At 41.7% G+C, this 16,623-nt stretch overlaps 2 protein-coding genes and 1 long non-coding RNA gene across 6 annotated transcripts; 2 read left to right on the forward strand and 1 right to left on the reverse strand.

Annotated features, from left to right (window-relative positions):
* The first annotated feature begins 1,943 nt into the window (after positions 1 to 1,943).
* LOC148883843 (uncharacterized) lies at positions 1,944 to 4,806 on the forward strand. 2 transcript variants are annotated; one of them, XR_016118376.1, is made up of 4 exons: positions 1,944 to 2,041; positions 2,240 to 2,449; positions 2,538 to 2,596; positions 4,671 to 4,806. It is a non-coding gene; the product is annotated as an uncharacterized LOC148883843 (long non-coding RNA). The 2 variants fall into 2 exon arrangements; XR_016118375.1 differs by having other exon boundaries at positions 1,987 to 2,052.
* Positions 2,866 to 7,519, reverse strand: LOC148883844 (solute carrier family 25 member 47-A-like). 2 transcript variants are annotated; one of them, XM_089021388.1, is made up of 6 exons: positions 7,380 to 7,519; positions 7,084 to 7,272; positions 5,803 to 5,846; positions 5,647 to 5,718; positions 4,365 to 4,620; positions 2,866 to 4,285 (listed from the first exon to the last, which is right to left on the reverse strand). In XM_089021388.1, exons 2-6 carry the CDS (start codon positions 7,118 to 7,120, stop codon positions 3,972 to 3,974), a joined length of 723 nt encoding a protein of 240 aa, XP_088877514.1. In that variant the 5' UTR covers positions 7,121 to 7,272; positions 7,380 to 7,519; the 3' UTR covers positions 2,866 to 3,971. The 2 variants fall into 2 exon arrangements, with proteins under 2 accessions (XP_088877514.1, XP_088877513.1); XM_089021387.1 differs by having other exon boundaries at positions 7,084 to 7,413.
* On the forward strand, positions 5,332 to 16,538 carry LOC148883845 (mitochondrial basic amino acids transporter-like). Of its 2 annotated transcripts, none has more exons than XM_089021384.1 (4): positions 5,332 to 5,435; positions 11,728 to 11,771; positions 12,721 to 12,804; positions 13,157 to 16,538. In XM_089021384.1, the coding sequence occupies exons 1-4, from the start codon at positions 5,369 to 5,371 to the stop codon at positions 13,910 to 13,912; spliced, it is 951 nt and encodes a 316-aa protein (XP_088877510.1). In that variant the 5' UTR covers positions 5,332 to 5,368; the 3' UTR covers positions 13,913 to 16,538. The 2 variants fall into 2 exon arrangements, with proteins under 2 accessions (XP_088877510.1, XP_088877511.1); XM_089021385.1 differs by lacking the exon at positions 5,332 to 5,435 and adding an exon at positions 7,666 to 8,008.
* Positions 16,539 to 16,623: the final 85 nt, after the last annotated feature.

Here is a 16,623-nt window from a genome sequence, read left to right on the forward strand (position 1 = left end):
CGGCCTTGCGCAATTGAGCATCGCGGCAAGGCCGACAAGACAAACGGACGATCTGATAGGTTACACAATTAATTGGGTCCTGACTATTATTTTGATGTCAAGGGGAGGTCGGCGTCGAACGGAGGGTTTGATGCTCCGCCGGCGTTAAAACAAAAGCTTGCGGACACAAGGCTTCTTTTGTAATAAGCCCAATGTCCTCCTGAGCTTGGGGGCTCACCGGGGTGGACTGATAAGGCACGCTGTCAGTTTTTGACAACAGAAAATGCTTTTCGGGTGCGCCTAATAATGCAAAAAAATACCCTTTTACTTTGACTATTGAGTTCGCTTTCAGGCCAGTGAAAGAAGAGAGTATTTATTTATTTATTTATTTATTTATTTATTTATTTATTTATTTATTTATTTATTTATTTATTTGAAACTTGGTGTACTGCCTAGTTTCTTTTGAATCCAGATTACAAGAGCGCACCCACCTGCCAACACGCGCAAACACAACCCCCCCTCCCGCATCACACGTTGCTGTGTAAGCAGCATAGGTAAAAGGTCATGGTGCATAGGCGGTTAAGACTGTGCATGTCGAATATAAATCCCTAATCTAGCGAGGAGACATACACAATGTACACGGTCACCTATTAAGCGCTACTTACGCAGTTTGCATAACTCAACACATCAAGTGGTGAGAACCTCCTTTAAGATGTCCTCAAATAAGCTCAAACAACAACACGACTTTTGTTTGGGTTTTTTTTTCAGCCAGGTCACCAGCGAACACAGATACATAGGATAGACAAGCACAGTCCAGTTGATCGGGTCCCCGAGTAATGGCTTGGGGTGACCTTTTTTTTTATCTGATGTCAAACAACACAGTGGTCGTCAATCCTGTACAATGCTCATTTGCAATTATTATTATTATAATTATTATTATAGCTCATTATTTTTTCAAGCGTTTTAACCCATTCACTACCATTCACACATTTATTCGGGAATTGAGAATATGACAAAGCGCCATTCCTGAATTTTTTCGAGTTTTGTTTTTTTCATGCTTGGGTGCTGATAAAACGCTGGCCATGGCCTCTGGCAATATTTTTTTCTTTTCCACGAGGGGGCAGAATTTCCTTTTTTTCCCATGTTAGCGATTTGTTCCAGCTTTAGCTGTTGTTTAACAGCTATATAAACCAATATTGCATTGTATTTTATACAGCCGCCCTCATTTCAAGTTCATGTAACTCCAGACCCATATAATTTAGGAATTAGCTCTTTTTTTATGACGACAGAAATAAATCTAATTTTTCTTACACTACATTGAATGTTTATGTAGTCCTAAAACTCAATATTCTGTGGGTCCTGGAATTCAAGTGACAATGACAAAAACTGTGGCACTGGAGTGGACACATTTTTGCACGTCTGGCAGTGAATGAGTTAAACATATGTGTGGTTGCCTTTGCCTGCAGTACATGTGATATACATAATGAGCATGAGCTCAGTATGGTACTCAGTATGCATGACGAATCCTCTATAGGGGTTTCCTATGGAGGCTATGAAAAGGCTTTTCTCCATATCTGTAAATTGCATGGACGGTTACCCTTGCCGCTCTGTTCGTTGCTCATTAACTCTTTCCGGGACAGCGGTTAGCACAGTGGAAAATTAAGTTACAGGTCATTATTATGGGTGCATGAAAGCGTGAATGTCTTTCAGGGCAAAGATCTGGTCTCAGCATCCGCTGTTCTTTTTGAATCCTTGCTTGCCGCTTATCCATTACATCTCAAGGGCATTTGATGAAGGCTTAACCTTGTTTCTAAGTATGTTGAAAGGTGCACAGTCTCTCAAGGTTCCCCTCTTTGGTAGTCCGTAATTTTCCTTCTTGCGCTCAGTCGTCTGGTGTATTCGTTTTGCTTCCCGCGTAAAAACTGGTTATAACAGCTCTCGTCTGTCATAAATTGTTTTCCTTTCAGGCCCGATACTCAATCCGACAAAATGTATTGTGCCTGTGGGCGGGATTTGGCGCCGTCGTGTGGCTCTTTGGAGTACTACAGAACGAGCGCAAATTGTATGTTTACTGTACGTATATTGAAAAGAAACTGAATAGATTGGGCTTTCCTGTTTAATAATGTCTGTCTGCAACATATTATCTTTAATAGTTGTTCATCTATGCCTTTTCCAACATAAATAATCCTTCAGTAACTCATCTTCTCCCATCTGCTCTCTCATCTTCCATCCGTTTCGCCCCCCCCCCCCTTCTCTATAGATTGACGCCATGTGAGTCTTCCGCTGGGGCCCAGGGTCGCCTGAGCTGCTGCATTTTTTTTTACCCAGCAGCACACGTCACCGCCGTGAGAGCGTAGACCTCCCAAAATAGCCCAGACAGCAATCGGCAGGAAAAAAGGGGGCCCCCCCCGACTGTTATGAGCGTTACGAAAAGGACAGACAGTACCCCGACGCGATGCGGACCAGGCAGGCACGACTGAACTTGTTCACATGATTGCTAGGCGTGGTCATTATCAGCACGTTTTATCACGTTTTTATCATATTTTATTTCTCCACAGCTGGTGCTCTCTGTGGAGCTTTAATGTCAAGCCGTGATGTCAGCGTGCTGCTGTGAATGGTAATGATCTCATGCCGCCACTGAATCCATAAAAAAATACCAACAGTTGAGTTTATATACATATCTATACACACACACACACACACACACACACACACACACACTTTAATTTAAATCAAGTGAAATTGCATGATGTAAGAGCATAGAAACTATGGTAAGAATGCACTTCATTTTCAGCCTCTTCTCTGGTCGCCAAATGCATATTGACCAGTGTGAAAATTACCAATCCGTCTTGGATACTGCACAGGGAACTTATTTACGAAAGAGAACTTCCCTCTTTATTGTGCTATTTATCGATCAGACCACCCCCGCAGTCAGCAAAGCTGCCAACCTCGAGAAATTGACTTCCAGAACATTTTGTCCTAATCATTTACATTTTGTCAAGAAATTTTCCGTGAGATTGTTATTGCAATAAATTATGGAATTGGACAACATTTTTAATATCGTTCAATTGCACAGACAAAAAAACATTACTGGATAACTATAGTTGGTAATGCATTCTGTTTTTTAGTTCTTTTATTTTTCTTACAATATAAACAGACTTCAGAGTAAGTATTATGCCCCCATCTAGTGGTCAAAATGAAAATGCAGTACGTATGCCTCTTCTAATGGACTTTCTCGTCCCCTCAACAGTTCAGTGTGTAAATTGCAGACCACTGTTTAATGAAATACAATGAAGGGGGGCATGATTATGTATGCACTGTTACCCCGGGCCAAATGACAATCAGGCTTTCAATCAAAAGCAGCTAACAAAAGGCAACATTGAGTTTTTTTTTCTTAATTGCTTCGCAGTAACAAGTCAGATTCGTGGAATTTTTAGCAGGGTTATACAATGTGAGAGAACTTGCTCTGTAACAGCCGTTGAAGTCAGCGTAATAGATGCGTGAGATCATCAGAAACCGATAAACACATTTTAAGAGGCGGTTTGAAGCTTCTTTTCTGCGTAGGGGCGTTGAAAAGCACGATACGCCTCTTGTAAAGAACCGTGAAAAAATATTTGAGGGTTGTTATTGTAGTATGCATGTCTCACCATGCCCGCTTATGCAATGAACTCAAACGTGAGTTTGTTCTCGTCTGATTGCTGCCTGACAAATAGAAACATTTGGGGTAATAATGCATGCAAACACAAAATATAAATGTAAACATGGCACGTATGAGACTTTAAAAACGTGATTAGTTTGACCTTTCCCTCTGCTTTAGCCACGGTAACAGAAATAACGCGAGCGATTCTAAAACTATCCACCGGAGGGCGCCATTTCCCCATAGAAACTCCACTGAACATCTTGGGCGCATGACTTATTTGTAGTGTGTGTTGCAGCAGAACCCCAAAGTTCAAGATAACCCCTGTCTTAAAAAGTCAACAGGGTGCCTGTTGTCATTCCAAACCCACCTTAGGGGTGTCCGCACTGTCCGATTTGGCCTGCAGAAGGCCAGTCAAGAGCTCATAGATGACAAACACCACCAAGTTGACGGGGAAAGCGCGTAGGCAGTTGATGCCCAGACTCCGGAAAAAGATGCCCGCTCCCTCGGTGCGCGCGGTCTCCGTGATGCAGTGGACCATCCCCCTGTATCGCCTCGTCCCCCGTGAGCCGTCCATTTGTAGGCGGGCCTTGATCACGTCCATCGGCGTACTAATGGACCACGCCGCCGTTCCAGCAAAGCCGCCGGCTAACATCACTGCGCTCCAGGCTCGAAGAAAACGCAAATGTTATTGCCGTCAAGCTAGCATGCAGTATTATAACCTAGTTTGTACAGAAAAAAAAATCACCTGGCTTCTTTGTTTTGCTCTCCGTCAGCAATTCACAAATGGTGTTGTAGGTCAAAAAGTACATGGCGAACGCAGGGCCGTCCCTCAGCGCCAATGTGGCGCCTCCCCGGTAGGCCCCCCGAAGGCCTTCCTCTTTGAGGATGCTCAGCAGACAGTGGACCGGTCCGCGATACTTGGGTTTGCTACCTTGTCGCACAGACTCTGTCTGACATTGGAGGCGCACTTTGACAATGTCACCGGGCGCTACAAACCACACCTTGTCAATAAAAACAAAGCATGTGTGTCACTTATTGTTTTTATAATTAGTCTGTCCAGGTTATGTCAATGGATGGCGGTGGCGGTGAGGAACGCCCAATAAAAAATGGAAAGATGGACCAAAACAAAAAAAAGTATGTCGCTTCCAAGCTATTCTGAAGTCTTGGGCAGTGATGCAGATGATGGCAATTTGCCTTTGAAGAAGCCATTTTTTTTTTTTTTTCGGGAATTGAAGCTATGACGGGGGGGGGGGGGTTCATGCTTGGGTGCCGATAAAGCGCTGGCCATAGCCTCTTGACCATGTTTTTTTCTTTTCCACAATGGTGCAGCATTTCCCTTTTCCATGTTAGCACTTCAGCTGTTGTTAAAGCACTATATAAATGAATATGCATGTATTGCATTGTATTTTGGACAGCTGCCCTCATTTCAAGCTCAAATAACTCCAGACCCATATAATTTAGGAATTAACTCTTTTTTTTCTGATGAAAGAAGAAAGTCTAAGAATTGTAACACTGTATTGAATGTTTATGTAGTCCTAAAACTCAATATTCTGTGGTTCCTGGAATTCAAGTCGCAATGACAAAAACCCTGGCACGAGAATGGACACATTTTTGCACGTCTGGCAGTGAATGAATTAATAGGTTTTGAAGTCTTTTTAAACCTACCATGCACTCTGTAACTTGATATGTAATCGCCATCCCTGAAAAAGTATTTTTTATCTCTCTTTCGCAGAATTTCACTTGCTACGAATGGGTCTGGAACATGATAGTGTGGCCCCACTGCAAGCGCACCGACAGACATTTCCACCATCAAATTGTAAGTCCTTCCTTGTCTTATTCCTCTATAATCAGTCATATATATGCTTATTTATAATTTGCTTACGAGGTTGGAGATAATTGGGGGATGCACACTTATGTTAAATTGTGTATTTTCATTGAAACTGCTTCACACCATTGGAACACCCACTCTCGTCAAAATACTTTGTTCGGATTGTGTTCATAATGAGACTGTGTGCATATATTCTCACCCCTTCATTGGAAAATGTGGTGGCGACACATTGCCATATTCCCGTAAATTGTCTTTGGGTTTGTATCCGGACCTGCAGAATGAAAGTGCTAAGTTTTTACATGGAGTTTCCAATCATATTTGCAAATTTTTAACAATTTAAATCAAAACCGGCCACCTTCACAGTATCCAGGGGGTATCCCACAACCATGCCACAGGCCCCTGCACAAAGAAAGGAGAGCAAGGACACATGTCACACATTTATTCTTGCAACATTACAAACACGTTATTGTTTTTACAATATAATTCGCATAACTTTACAACTTTTAACACCTCAATGACTGTAGAATTGCTGCTGTTATTAGCTTGGAAATTAATGCTTTTCGGGATTTAAGCAAGCTCAAGAAATATGAGAATGCCGTTATGTAGTTGTTACATATTTGTACAACCATGAATTTGTTTATAAAATTTCTCCCGAAATTGAAAATATGTAGTATTAAGGCAGATTTCCAATAATTTGCAGATGTGATCCGCAATCGGCAGTACTTTTGCACCTAAAAGCTAGCAACCACTCATTGAGGTTAAAATCTTTGCGAAAGAACATAGATGGTTTGAAAAGGGGGTAAAGGAAGCGATTCTTATAAAACAAAATCCTTCATTAAACCGGTCTGGTGGGGTGAGGTTCAATTCGGATCGTTCATACAGAATCAGAATCAGAATTCAATTCGTCCCGCAATGGGGAAATTTGCAGTCAATTGAAGAGGGATGGGGTTGGGGTGGGAGTGAAAGGATAGAAAACAAGTCTAAGCATACAATATGTCAACTGTATACTGTGCAAATGTAGATGTGCAAAAACATACAATAGCCTGCTTAGGCAAAACAGGTTAGGCAACATTCGTAATGCTGATGAGGTGATACCTGTGGGAGTGTGGGAAATGGGCCCGTCGTGGCTGGACATTAGGGATATATAAATAAGGCCGATACGACCAGTCAGACTTTAGTTCGCTGACGAAGCCTCTTGGATAGGAGGCGAAACGTCCGAAACCTTCAAATTTGTACAGATGACGGCTGAAGAAACCTTCTCATCGATGGACCACTCCTGTACGACTGAGAGCTTACACAGACGTGTTACATATTTGTTAAAAATAACTCACCTTTTGTTCAAATTTTAGGTGAAGAATTACGTTTTATCTCTTGTGAAAGTGAAGGGCACCCCAATGACTATCTAGCTACGTCCCTGAATAAAATACCACGGAAGTCGTACAGTTCATTGCACAACTTGTTTTACAATCTGCTTGAAGAATGACAGAATACAAATGGCGAAAGTGAGTGCCGAGCAATTTTCCTTACCCACGTGTTCATTGACCGTTCATTCCGCCCAGTACGATGTCCTTACTAGTTCATACACACAAATACCGCGAAAAAATGCCCGAACCTCAATGTTGTTTTTGGCTGTTACCTGCCAACGAGCCGGAGACGAAATCGACGACGTGCATCCTACCACTATGTCAACAGAACCCGGCGTGAATTCATGTCCGAGCTATAGTCATTCTCCTTGTCACCAATGCTGCTGCTGCTGTTTCCTCGCACTGCACTCGCTGACTTCCTTGCAGGCGTAACAATTATGTAGCGTCCACCGGATGGAGCGCTTGTTCATGAAAAACAAATACATAATTAAATCGAGTGGGGTTGAGCATAAACGTCATCACCGTTTCCGGCTTTGACTGAACGTCAAATAAATTGCTCGGCTCTCACGTGTATTGTTTTCGTCATCTCGATAAATTTGCTCGAGACATGACGCTGTGGAGACTCATGACATTTCCGGGTATTAGCCAATCCCAGCCGAGAGCGGCCGACGTAATTCATACATTCGGAGACTCTCCCACCACCTCCAGCATTAGCCAAGCCTAGGACATAAACAATGGTAAAAAAGCAGGTGTTGGCTCAGTTCCCGACCTTGGATTGGTCCCAAAGCTGCCAAGCCCCGCCCCTTGCGACTTAACCTCCTATCACGCCCACTGCTCCAAGGCAACTTCGATGAAGCAAGCACACAAGCTGTCAAGTGCCTTCCTGTGAGGACGAAAAGGTCACGCGGTGCTTGGCTCAGCATTTATATTTACAAATTAGTAACGCAACGTGGCACAGAGGCCGCCGGGAAGAGAGAAAGACCAGCCCCGCCAAGTGCTCGTTAAACGTCGATGAAATAAATTCATCAAACAAATTACAGACGTCACTACGCGCCTGGGCGTCAGCTAAATCGATTAACTGGGTGTGGAAAAAAAGAAGCGAAAATAACGTGTTTTGAGTAGAGTGGGTATCATTCAAACGCAAGCAGGTGACTCGGTGTTGAGCGGTGATGGACTTTGTGGCTGGCTGCATCGGCGGTAAGTGCGCCCCCTCTTCCCGCTGCCGTCCTTTCCCGTTTAATAGTGATGCAACCCTGCGTTCAGATTACGACTAAATGCAAATTAAAAAATTGATCCGCGGGCATGCTTAAACGCATTGAGATCACCCACTGAGACTCTTTGACCCGTCACTCCAGAGTGTGAACATTGGACCCCGTGCTTATTTTACTATTAAAATAACGAGAGGAATACAGTATTTATATTCGTTTCATGCACTTCTGGGTGGTTTGTGGATGGTCATGGGACACCAAGGGTGCGTTAAATGCCAGCTGGAATGGAACGTCACTGGTGTTGAACAATTCAAATACGTAGTCCCAATTCATTCAGTTGCATCGAAAATGTTATTGGAAAACGAGTTTTGAGGTTAATTTTGCTTTTATTGATTTTGTTTACATCTTAAAGTGCACCAATAGGCGATGAAATGAAGGCCAAATAGTTTAAATACGGTCACGAGAATGTGTTTTGTGAAAATAAAGGCAATCATAAGGGAGGAATTTTTCAACAAATTTGTATGAGGGCAATTTAATGTGATTTCAGAATGTAACAAAAACAAAGTGTTGGATATGATGACACAAATGTAATTTGAGGGTGCTTTGTTCTTAAAATAAATGTGTATTATCAAGTCAAAATCACTTTAATATTATAGAAACAGGAAAAAACAGTTCCCTTTCTCTGTCATATAAACATTGCACTTTTTTTCCGATTATTTTTTTCCTCATAATGCCACCATTTTATATCGGATCATTTAGACTAAGTTTATGACTGAATTCCTTTGTGACATCACTTTATCCTCATCACATTGCAACTTTATACTGGTAACTTTGACTTTTTCCTCCTCACGTCACAATGTCTCCATAACGTTGACTGTATTTCTTCTACATATTTTACTTTTTTTTTTTAGTTTTCACATCACTTATGTCACAATTTGCATTTTTTTGTTGGGAAGTTTAATTTTGACTAGATCTTGAAATCACCACCATTAGCTGCTGGTCCACCATTACGCGGCAACAAGGAGAATGAATGACACTTTGTCAAGGATAAGCACTCATTAAGCCTGTGGTGAGCCCAAAATGAGCAATTGAACTTGTCAACTACCAGCGTGTGTGTGTTTCCAAAGTTTCCAAACACACACACACAGGGGCATACACACACCCATATGCTGACCAATTGCAACATTTTCCTTTGGCCAACTTTGCTGCAATGTGCCAAAAACAACATCAACTATAAATGTCACATTTGAAAAAGTAAGCAGTGAATGTAAAATATATAAACTTGAATTGCTAGCTTAATGCTATCATTTGGTGTGAAACACCATAGACTGGCTACAAGAAACTAGCATAGGTGTCATGGTAGTTTCTAAAACTTCAAACTGCTACTTAAACATGGAGGAAGCAGCAAAATATTTCAGGCACTTATTAACATCCTCAGTTGTATATTTTTTTATTTTTTTTATTTTTTATTTTTTGATGTGACGCACAGGCTTCCTAGTACAGTTCATTGAGTCATTTGAGTGCTTCTGTTCGTTTCCTGGCGCTGTCTTTGCAAACGGGTCATGTGGTCAAGCTTCTGCTTAGTTGGGGATTAGCTTTCAGACATTTGTTTACATCTGAGGATGGTAAGCGCTTTGTCTCTTTAGGCGTCCTTCCGCAATCCCTTTTAAGACAGCGGTTACCACAGTGGACAATGTATCATGTTACCAGCTTGCAGGTTGTCATTATTGGTTTATGAAAGGGTTAAAGTGCTCCTGTTTTTTGTTTTGTGTCCAATTTCTTTCACTTGACTTTTTCCCCCTCATGTCCTTGCAGTGCCTCTTAGTCACACGTGGGAATAGAACATCACACCTTATTTTTATCCGCTGTGAAGGTGCTTGCGTACTGGTTCCAGATGCTGTACGAGACCCGGAGGGTGGCTCGTGTCAGAAATGACAGCTGTCACCACTTAGAAAAATAATGACATCATGAAATCGCTCTGCGTCAGTCAACTTAACATTTGCATTCTGAGTAAATAAGGGTGGAGTTCTTTTTTTTATGTATTTTTTTTTTTTTGGAACGAGAGTCTTGATCGGGCTGTTTTGTATTCATGAACTTTGCTGCTGTGTTACTTCCAGGTAGAATGAACGCTGGCGTGAATGGCTGCCGCTGCTCACCCACACAAAAAATAATCTTGTGACTGTAAAGTGTCCTTAAGAGTTTTGAAAGGCACTCAGAAATTCAATGTATTATTATTATTTACTCATGGTGAAGGGGAAAAAAGGTCGGTTGAGGAAAAAAAGGAAGAAAAATATTGTTCTCATAGTCTTAATCTTTACTCATTCACTGCCAGCCTTGTGCAAAAATGTGTCCACTCCAGTGCCAGGGTATTTGTCATTGTCACTTGAATTCTAGGACCAACAAAATATCTCCTTTTAGGACTTCATAAACATTCAATGCAGCCTAAGAAACCTTAGACTCTTATTTCATCAGAAAAAAAGAGTTAATTCCTAAATTATATGGGTCTGGAGTTATCTGAGCTTGAAATGAGGGCGGCTGTCCAACATACAATGCAATATTGGTTTATATAGCGCTTTAACAACAGCTGAAGCTGGAACAAAGCACTAACATGGAAAAAGGGAAATGCTGCCCCTTTGTGGAAAATAAAAGACATTGCCGAAGGCCATGGCCAGCGCTTTATCAGCACCTAAGCATGGAAAAAAAATCGGGAATGGCGCTCTTCGTCATATTTTCAATTCCCGAATAAATTTGTGAATGGCAGTGAATGAGTTAAAACGCTTGAAAAAATGTCAGAGATATGACAGACAGACACCGTGGACAGAGACTCAGAAAGATTGTCCCCACTGCCGGCAGGAGACGCAGTCATCAGATGACATACGTCTGAATTCTGCGCCCCTCTGCCAAGCTATTTATTGAGAGTATATGTAAATTACAATGATATATTAGTAAACATAGTTTTCTTGATTTGCATACCACGCCTCTGGGCGTTCTGAGCAACAACAGATGTAAGCAGTAAAACATATACATTTTAATTGGTTGTCTTTTCCATGAACTGATAAATTTGTAATCTGGCGCTTGTGCAGGATGTTTAAGCCGTAAATAACTCCGGTGAAAAAGGAGTATCTCAAGCCCTAAATTCTGTGCAAGGCCGGACCTTCTAGAATCTTGATGGAGACGACGGTTCATCGTGCCGTATCTGTTTCACTCAGATTTACCATCTGCGCTTTGACTGTAGGCCCATTGTTTAGTTGGTCAGCAAAGCACGGCACTTTTAAACATGATAAATTATTATTCTCCATCAAAAAATAATGTTGCAAAAAAAGTTAGTGGTTAGAATCTTTTAAAGGGACAAACTGCAAGTCAAATTATTTATTTCGGACGCCAAAAAAATAGTAGTCTAAATGTATTAAGTGAACCAAGCATATTCATCACTTTCATCACTTTCCTGCTGTGAAATGTAAATTTCTCCACTGTGAGACTAATAAAGGCCAATCCAATCCAATGTACTTAAAATCAGGAATTTGACAATTATCTTAATTTTTTTAGCAGAACCTGTTTTCAAATGTTGGCTGGGGGAAAGAAAAAACTCTTTGTTTTAAGGCTTCGCTTTGGCACATGCCAGCCAGTCGAGTCAACAACATTGATGGTGTGTATCTCCCTGGAACAAATTTAAATATTTTGACTGTCTCGTTTGTGGTTTGTCCTCAGGTGCTGCTGGAGTTTTAGTTGGTCACCCATTTGACACAGTGAAGGTAGGAAATAACACCTGAATAGTCTTTGACACTTTTTGAGGGGGTGGTACCCTTCGGTTAATGGAAGAAAAAAAATCCACAAGGGTCACTGAAATAGGTTAAATTGTATGTAGTCCAGGAGAATATTTAAACTGATTTTTTTAAATGACATTTTTACACGTAACATTTTCAAACGGTCACTGACTTGATATTCTTTAGATTTAAATGTACCCTGCACAGATTCAAGATACTCGCCTATGCCTGATGAAGCAAAGGTGCTCCAGAATATACACAAGCGTCCCCCAAGCTTCCTGGTAGGGACAGTACTAATTTTCGCTCCATTTGTATTTGTTATTACTTTTTATTGGATTGGATTGGCCTTTATTCGTCTCGCAGTGGATAAATTTACATTTTACAGCAGCAAAGTTATGAAAGGAAAGAAAGAAGTAGAAAATCAAAATAGAGGAGCTCCTGCCATTCTCGCAGCGCCATCTTGAATCATTATCAGAGTCAGAATCATCTTTATTGCCAAGTATGTAGAACATACAAGGAATTTGTTTCCGGTCGAACACGCTGCACTAGTATCATCATCAAAAAATTGCAAAGAGGCAATTTTGAAGTCAAAACAACAAAAAAACTAAATAACAAATAATATGACTACACAAAGACACATTTATTTCACTTTAAATGAGTTCAGTGACCATTGGGGTTTTCTTTCATGAACAGAAGTGAACAAACGAGCATAGTGCAGCCAAATGGCCTGACATGTCCATCTCACTGATGCGGGAAATGGCGGTCATTGTTCTGGCTACAAAATGCAGATGTGTGTGTGTGTGTGTGTGTGTGTGTGTGTGTGTGTGTGTGTGTGTGTGTGTGTGTGTGTGTGTGTGTGTGTGTGTGTGTGCGTGCGTGCGTGTGCGTGCGTGCGTGCGTGTGTGTGTGTCTGTGTGTCTGTTTTTTCTCCTCATAGGTCAGATTGCAGGTCCAGAATGCGAATAAGCCGCTGTACCGGGGCACCATTCACTGCTTCCAAGCGATCATACGGCAGGAGTCGGTACGTATAGACCAGGGGTGTCACATTGTAGATATGGTTTCCACCTGAGGGCCATTATGAATTTGGGGAAGCCATTAGAATGTTTAATCCCCGCCACATATTACATACAGAACGCTGAATAAAATAATAACTAGTTTTCAAATCTGAAGTCAAGAAAAAATGACTTATTGTGGTTTACATCCAAAAATATGACATTTTGGTTAGGATTTTAGCAAGTTCACAAGCGGGCCGAAAAAAATTATGTGGCGGGCCGGATTTGGCCCCCGGGCCTTGACTTTGACACCTGTGGCATAGACAAACACTAGCGTACTCCGAAGATTACACTAAAGCGCTTCTTTCTACTTCCTTCCAGATGTTTGGCTTGTACAAAGGCATCGGCTCCCCCATGATGGGCCTGACCTTCATCAACGCCATCGTATTCGGCGTGCAGGGCAAAGCCATGCGCATGCTGGGCCGTGACACGCCCACCAATCAGTTCTTGGCGGGCTCGGCGGCGGGCGCCATCCAAAGCGTCATCTGCTGCCCGATGGAGCTGGCAAAGACGCGCATGCAGATGCAAGGCTCGGGTGAGAAAAAGTCCTCGCGGAAGCTGTACAAGAACTCCGTGGACTGCCTGCTGCGCATCTATCGGCGCGAGGGCGTGTGGGGCGTCAACAGGGGCATGGTGACCACCTTTGTCCGCGAGACGCCGGCTTTCGGGATCTACTTCGTGGCGTACGACGTGCTGACGCGGCAACTGGGCTGCGAACCCGATGACCGCTATATGATTCCCAAGCTGCTGTTCGCCGGCGGCTTGGCGGGCGTGGCCTCGTGGCTCTCCACTTACCCGGTGGACGTGATCAAGTCACGACTCCAGGCGGACGGCGTCGGCGGCGTCAACAGGTACGACGGCATCGCCGACTGCGTGCGGCAAAGCGTGCGCAAGGAGGGCTACATGGTGTTCACGCGGGGGCTCACCTCAACGCTGCTACGGGCTTTTCCCGTCAATGCCGCCACTTTCGCCACTGTCACCCTGGTGCTGATGTACGCGAGGGAGCCCGAGCAGGGCGCCGGTGACTGCGAGGCGGCGCCCCGGCCCGCAAGTCGTCACCAGACTTCCGGCTTGTGAGGGCTCTTTCTCCGGCTGTGTCATGCTGAGATTGTTTCATCCATATTTATGCTCAGGAGAATATTTAAATATCCTGCCCCAGATATTCTTGAAAAAGCCAGAATATTATTGCATTATCGCAATAGTGCACCTTATTTTTGAAACAACTTTATGTCAATATTTTATTTTAAGACTACCCGGAATATTACATTTGATCATCATAAATGTATTGAAATTATTCTGGGATTAGTTTTTTTTCTGGGATCAGGTTATTTTTTCCCCAGGGAGTTAAATTTTCATTGCATTAATACAATCATAAAAATCAAGTGTGATTTGATGAACACTATGGGACCAAAAGCGCTTTAGAAATGCACATCAAGGATATAAAGTGGAGGGATTGATAACTGGGACTTTTTTTTGCGTACACGGTTTTTACTTCTAATGAATGTATTATACTATAATGACACCTATTTATATTTTGGAAATTATCAATTGTTTTTACAATCCAGAATGCTGGATTTGTCGGGAGGGAGGAAAAAAAAAACAAGTCAAGCTATGCAATCAGCTGAGCATCCAATATTTGTATATTTTGTAATTTATTTATGCTGTTACAATGGTGAAACCTCTTTGATTGACATATTTTTTTTCTTCCTCTGATCGAGTTAAAAAAGTAAGAAAGGAGTATTAGACACATGCAGAAAGTGGGTCAAATATGATAAGACAGTAATCCCTCGTTTTTCACAGTTAATGGCGACCAGGACCACATGTGATAGACGAAAATCCGCAAAGTAGAGTTATTTAATACTAACCCACTTGATAAGAAGGAGGGGGGTGCTGGGCGGGGCTAAGAAGATGCACAGCAAATTCACAAGGCTTTAAAGGACAACCGACGCCTTCGGACAAGTTGTGTCCATAATTATTAAAATGGCTTCAAATGACTTCTACTGAGCATATTTTACAAAGATTTCACCGCATATAGCTATATTTTACATTTTAAGACTCGCGCTGAATATTCTGGAAGTTTTGTTTTTGAGTTGGTGACGAGTCCTCACGTTACGTCACGGAAGGAACGGCCCTGACCGAGAAAGGACACATTGTAGCAGTCCTTTCATCACGTCAATGCATTTTGCGGTACTTTGTTTCGTCTGAAAACTTTGTGTTGATCCGTGTTGATTAGAAGGAAAACACATAAATAACGCGATGGTGAATCGTTGTGTGTTGCACCGAGCGTCTATTTGATATTCGCTGACAAAAATTCTAAGGAAAAAAAAATCAGCCCGTTTCCACGGAGCTTTGTCGCCATCTTCTGCCTCTTTTGGGTCCTACATCCCCCCCAGATACCTCAATATGACACGGAAAAAAATCTTTAATTGATTGCAAACATTTATGCTTTCCTCTTCAGAACTATTTGAATCATATTCATAACTGGATGAGTAACAAGAAAGCATCTTCTCCAAATCTGAAGCCATTGTTTTGATTCTCGAGTAAAGCAAGACGTCTTGGCGTGACAGCACGAACAAGGGGGCGGGACCATCTGAAACGGGCCACTTCCGGTTTCAAATTGAAGTTGTTTATAGACACTTTAAGTCATTTTTATTGGTGTTTTGCATTTGACTAAAAATATCATACTGCGTGTTTTGGGTATTTTAGATGCTATAAAACGTTTTTCTGATGTCAGTTAGGAAACAAAAGTGGTGTCGGTTGTCCTTTAAACCATGAGATATTGTGCTGTCATTGGGTGACATCAGCGCTGGGAACCAATCCAGCCACAGCCATGTAAAAAAAAAAAAACTGAGTCAATCGGCATTTTGTTTTATTCTGAAAGTTTTTTTCCCCGAAAAAAAAATCCACGATGCACTGAAACCGTGATAAGTGAACCGCGAAGTAGCGAGGGATAACTGTACTGTATCTGAAAAATAGATTTTTTGAATTTTGTGGATGCCTACTGAAGGAAAACTGTTATTTAAACGATTTTAAAAAAACATTTCACATTTTTAGTCTTTTTAGGAAAAAAATGATTTTTAGTATGCAGTGCACGAAAGCGTGAAGTCATTTATCTGTGAGAGCAAAATCGAAAACTGTCAAAATATTACAAACGTGATGTAAGGGTATTACTGCCCATAACTGTTCAAGTTACATTCATCATGACTGTCTTCCATTTGGTACTGTTAATTTCTTACGTTTAATCGTAGCAGATTAAAATGAATGAAACATTTCATTTGAATGGGAACTTTTTGCCCAAAATGAACGCAACAAAACGCCTCAACAACTTTTTTCCCCTTTCAGTGTTTCCTATTACTCCTTGGTAGGCTGAATTTGATCTCGTAGTAGCCACGCGACTATTTTGTGGCTTGAGAGTACCAATCTGCTTTTCTTGCCTTGTTACACAAAATCGCGTTCATGTGACGGAAAAAAAAATGTTTTGGAGAACAGTTTCTATTGTACAAAGAATCTATATATATATATTTGTAACATATAAAATTGTTTCCTCTGTCACATCGTGATGTGACAAGTGTGCGATTTGAATATTTTATTTGCTTCGTGCAGTTGTCTGTGAAAGTTCAATGTAGACATGATAATGTATCGATTTTATTTTGGCAATAAGGATCTGCAGAATGTGATCAATAAATGTTTTTTCATCATTCCATCACATCGGAAATGAGACATTTCCTACCTGTTTTTTTTATATATGCATGTCTACCAAATCTACTTATTAAAGGGGAAGTTTGGTG

This window comes from Hippocampus bargibanti, linkage group LG19 (assembly GCF_051943395.1).
Source record: "Hippocampus bargibanti isolate YZ-2025 linkage group LG19, ASM5194339v1, whole genome shotgun sequence".
Classification (NCBI taxonomy): Eukaryota; Metazoa; Chordata; class Actinopteri; order Syngnathiformes; family Syngnathidae; genus Hippocampus; species Hippocampus bargibanti.

Excerpts from the sequence above, each read along its gene's own strand:
- LOC148883845 (XM_089021384.1), top strand. The coding sequence starts at position 5,369 with ATGGGTCTGGAACATGATAGTGTGGCCCCACTGCAAGCGCACCGACAG. Across the intron at positions 11,772-12,720 it reads ACCCATTTGACACAGTGAAG|GTCAGATTGCAGGTCCAGAA; the intron begins GTAGGAAATAAC and ends TTCTCCTCATAG. Across the intron at positions 12,805-13,156 it reads CGATCATACGGCAGGAGTCG|ATGTTTGGCTTGTACAAAGG; the intron begins GTACGTATAGAC and ends ACTTCCTTCCAG.
- LOC148883844 (XM_089021388.1), bottom strand. The coding sequence starts at position 7,120 with ATGCACGTCGTCGATTTCGTCTCCGGCTCGTTGGCAG. Across the intron at positions 5,719-5,802 it reads ACCCCCTGGATACTGTGAAG|GTCCGGATACAAACCCAAAG; the intron begins GTGGCCGGTTTT and ends TTCATTCTGCAG. Across the intron at positions 4,621-5,646 it reads CCACATTTTCCAATGAAGGG|GTGTGGTTTGTAGCGCCCGG; the intron begins GTGAGAATATAT and ends TTTATTGACAAG.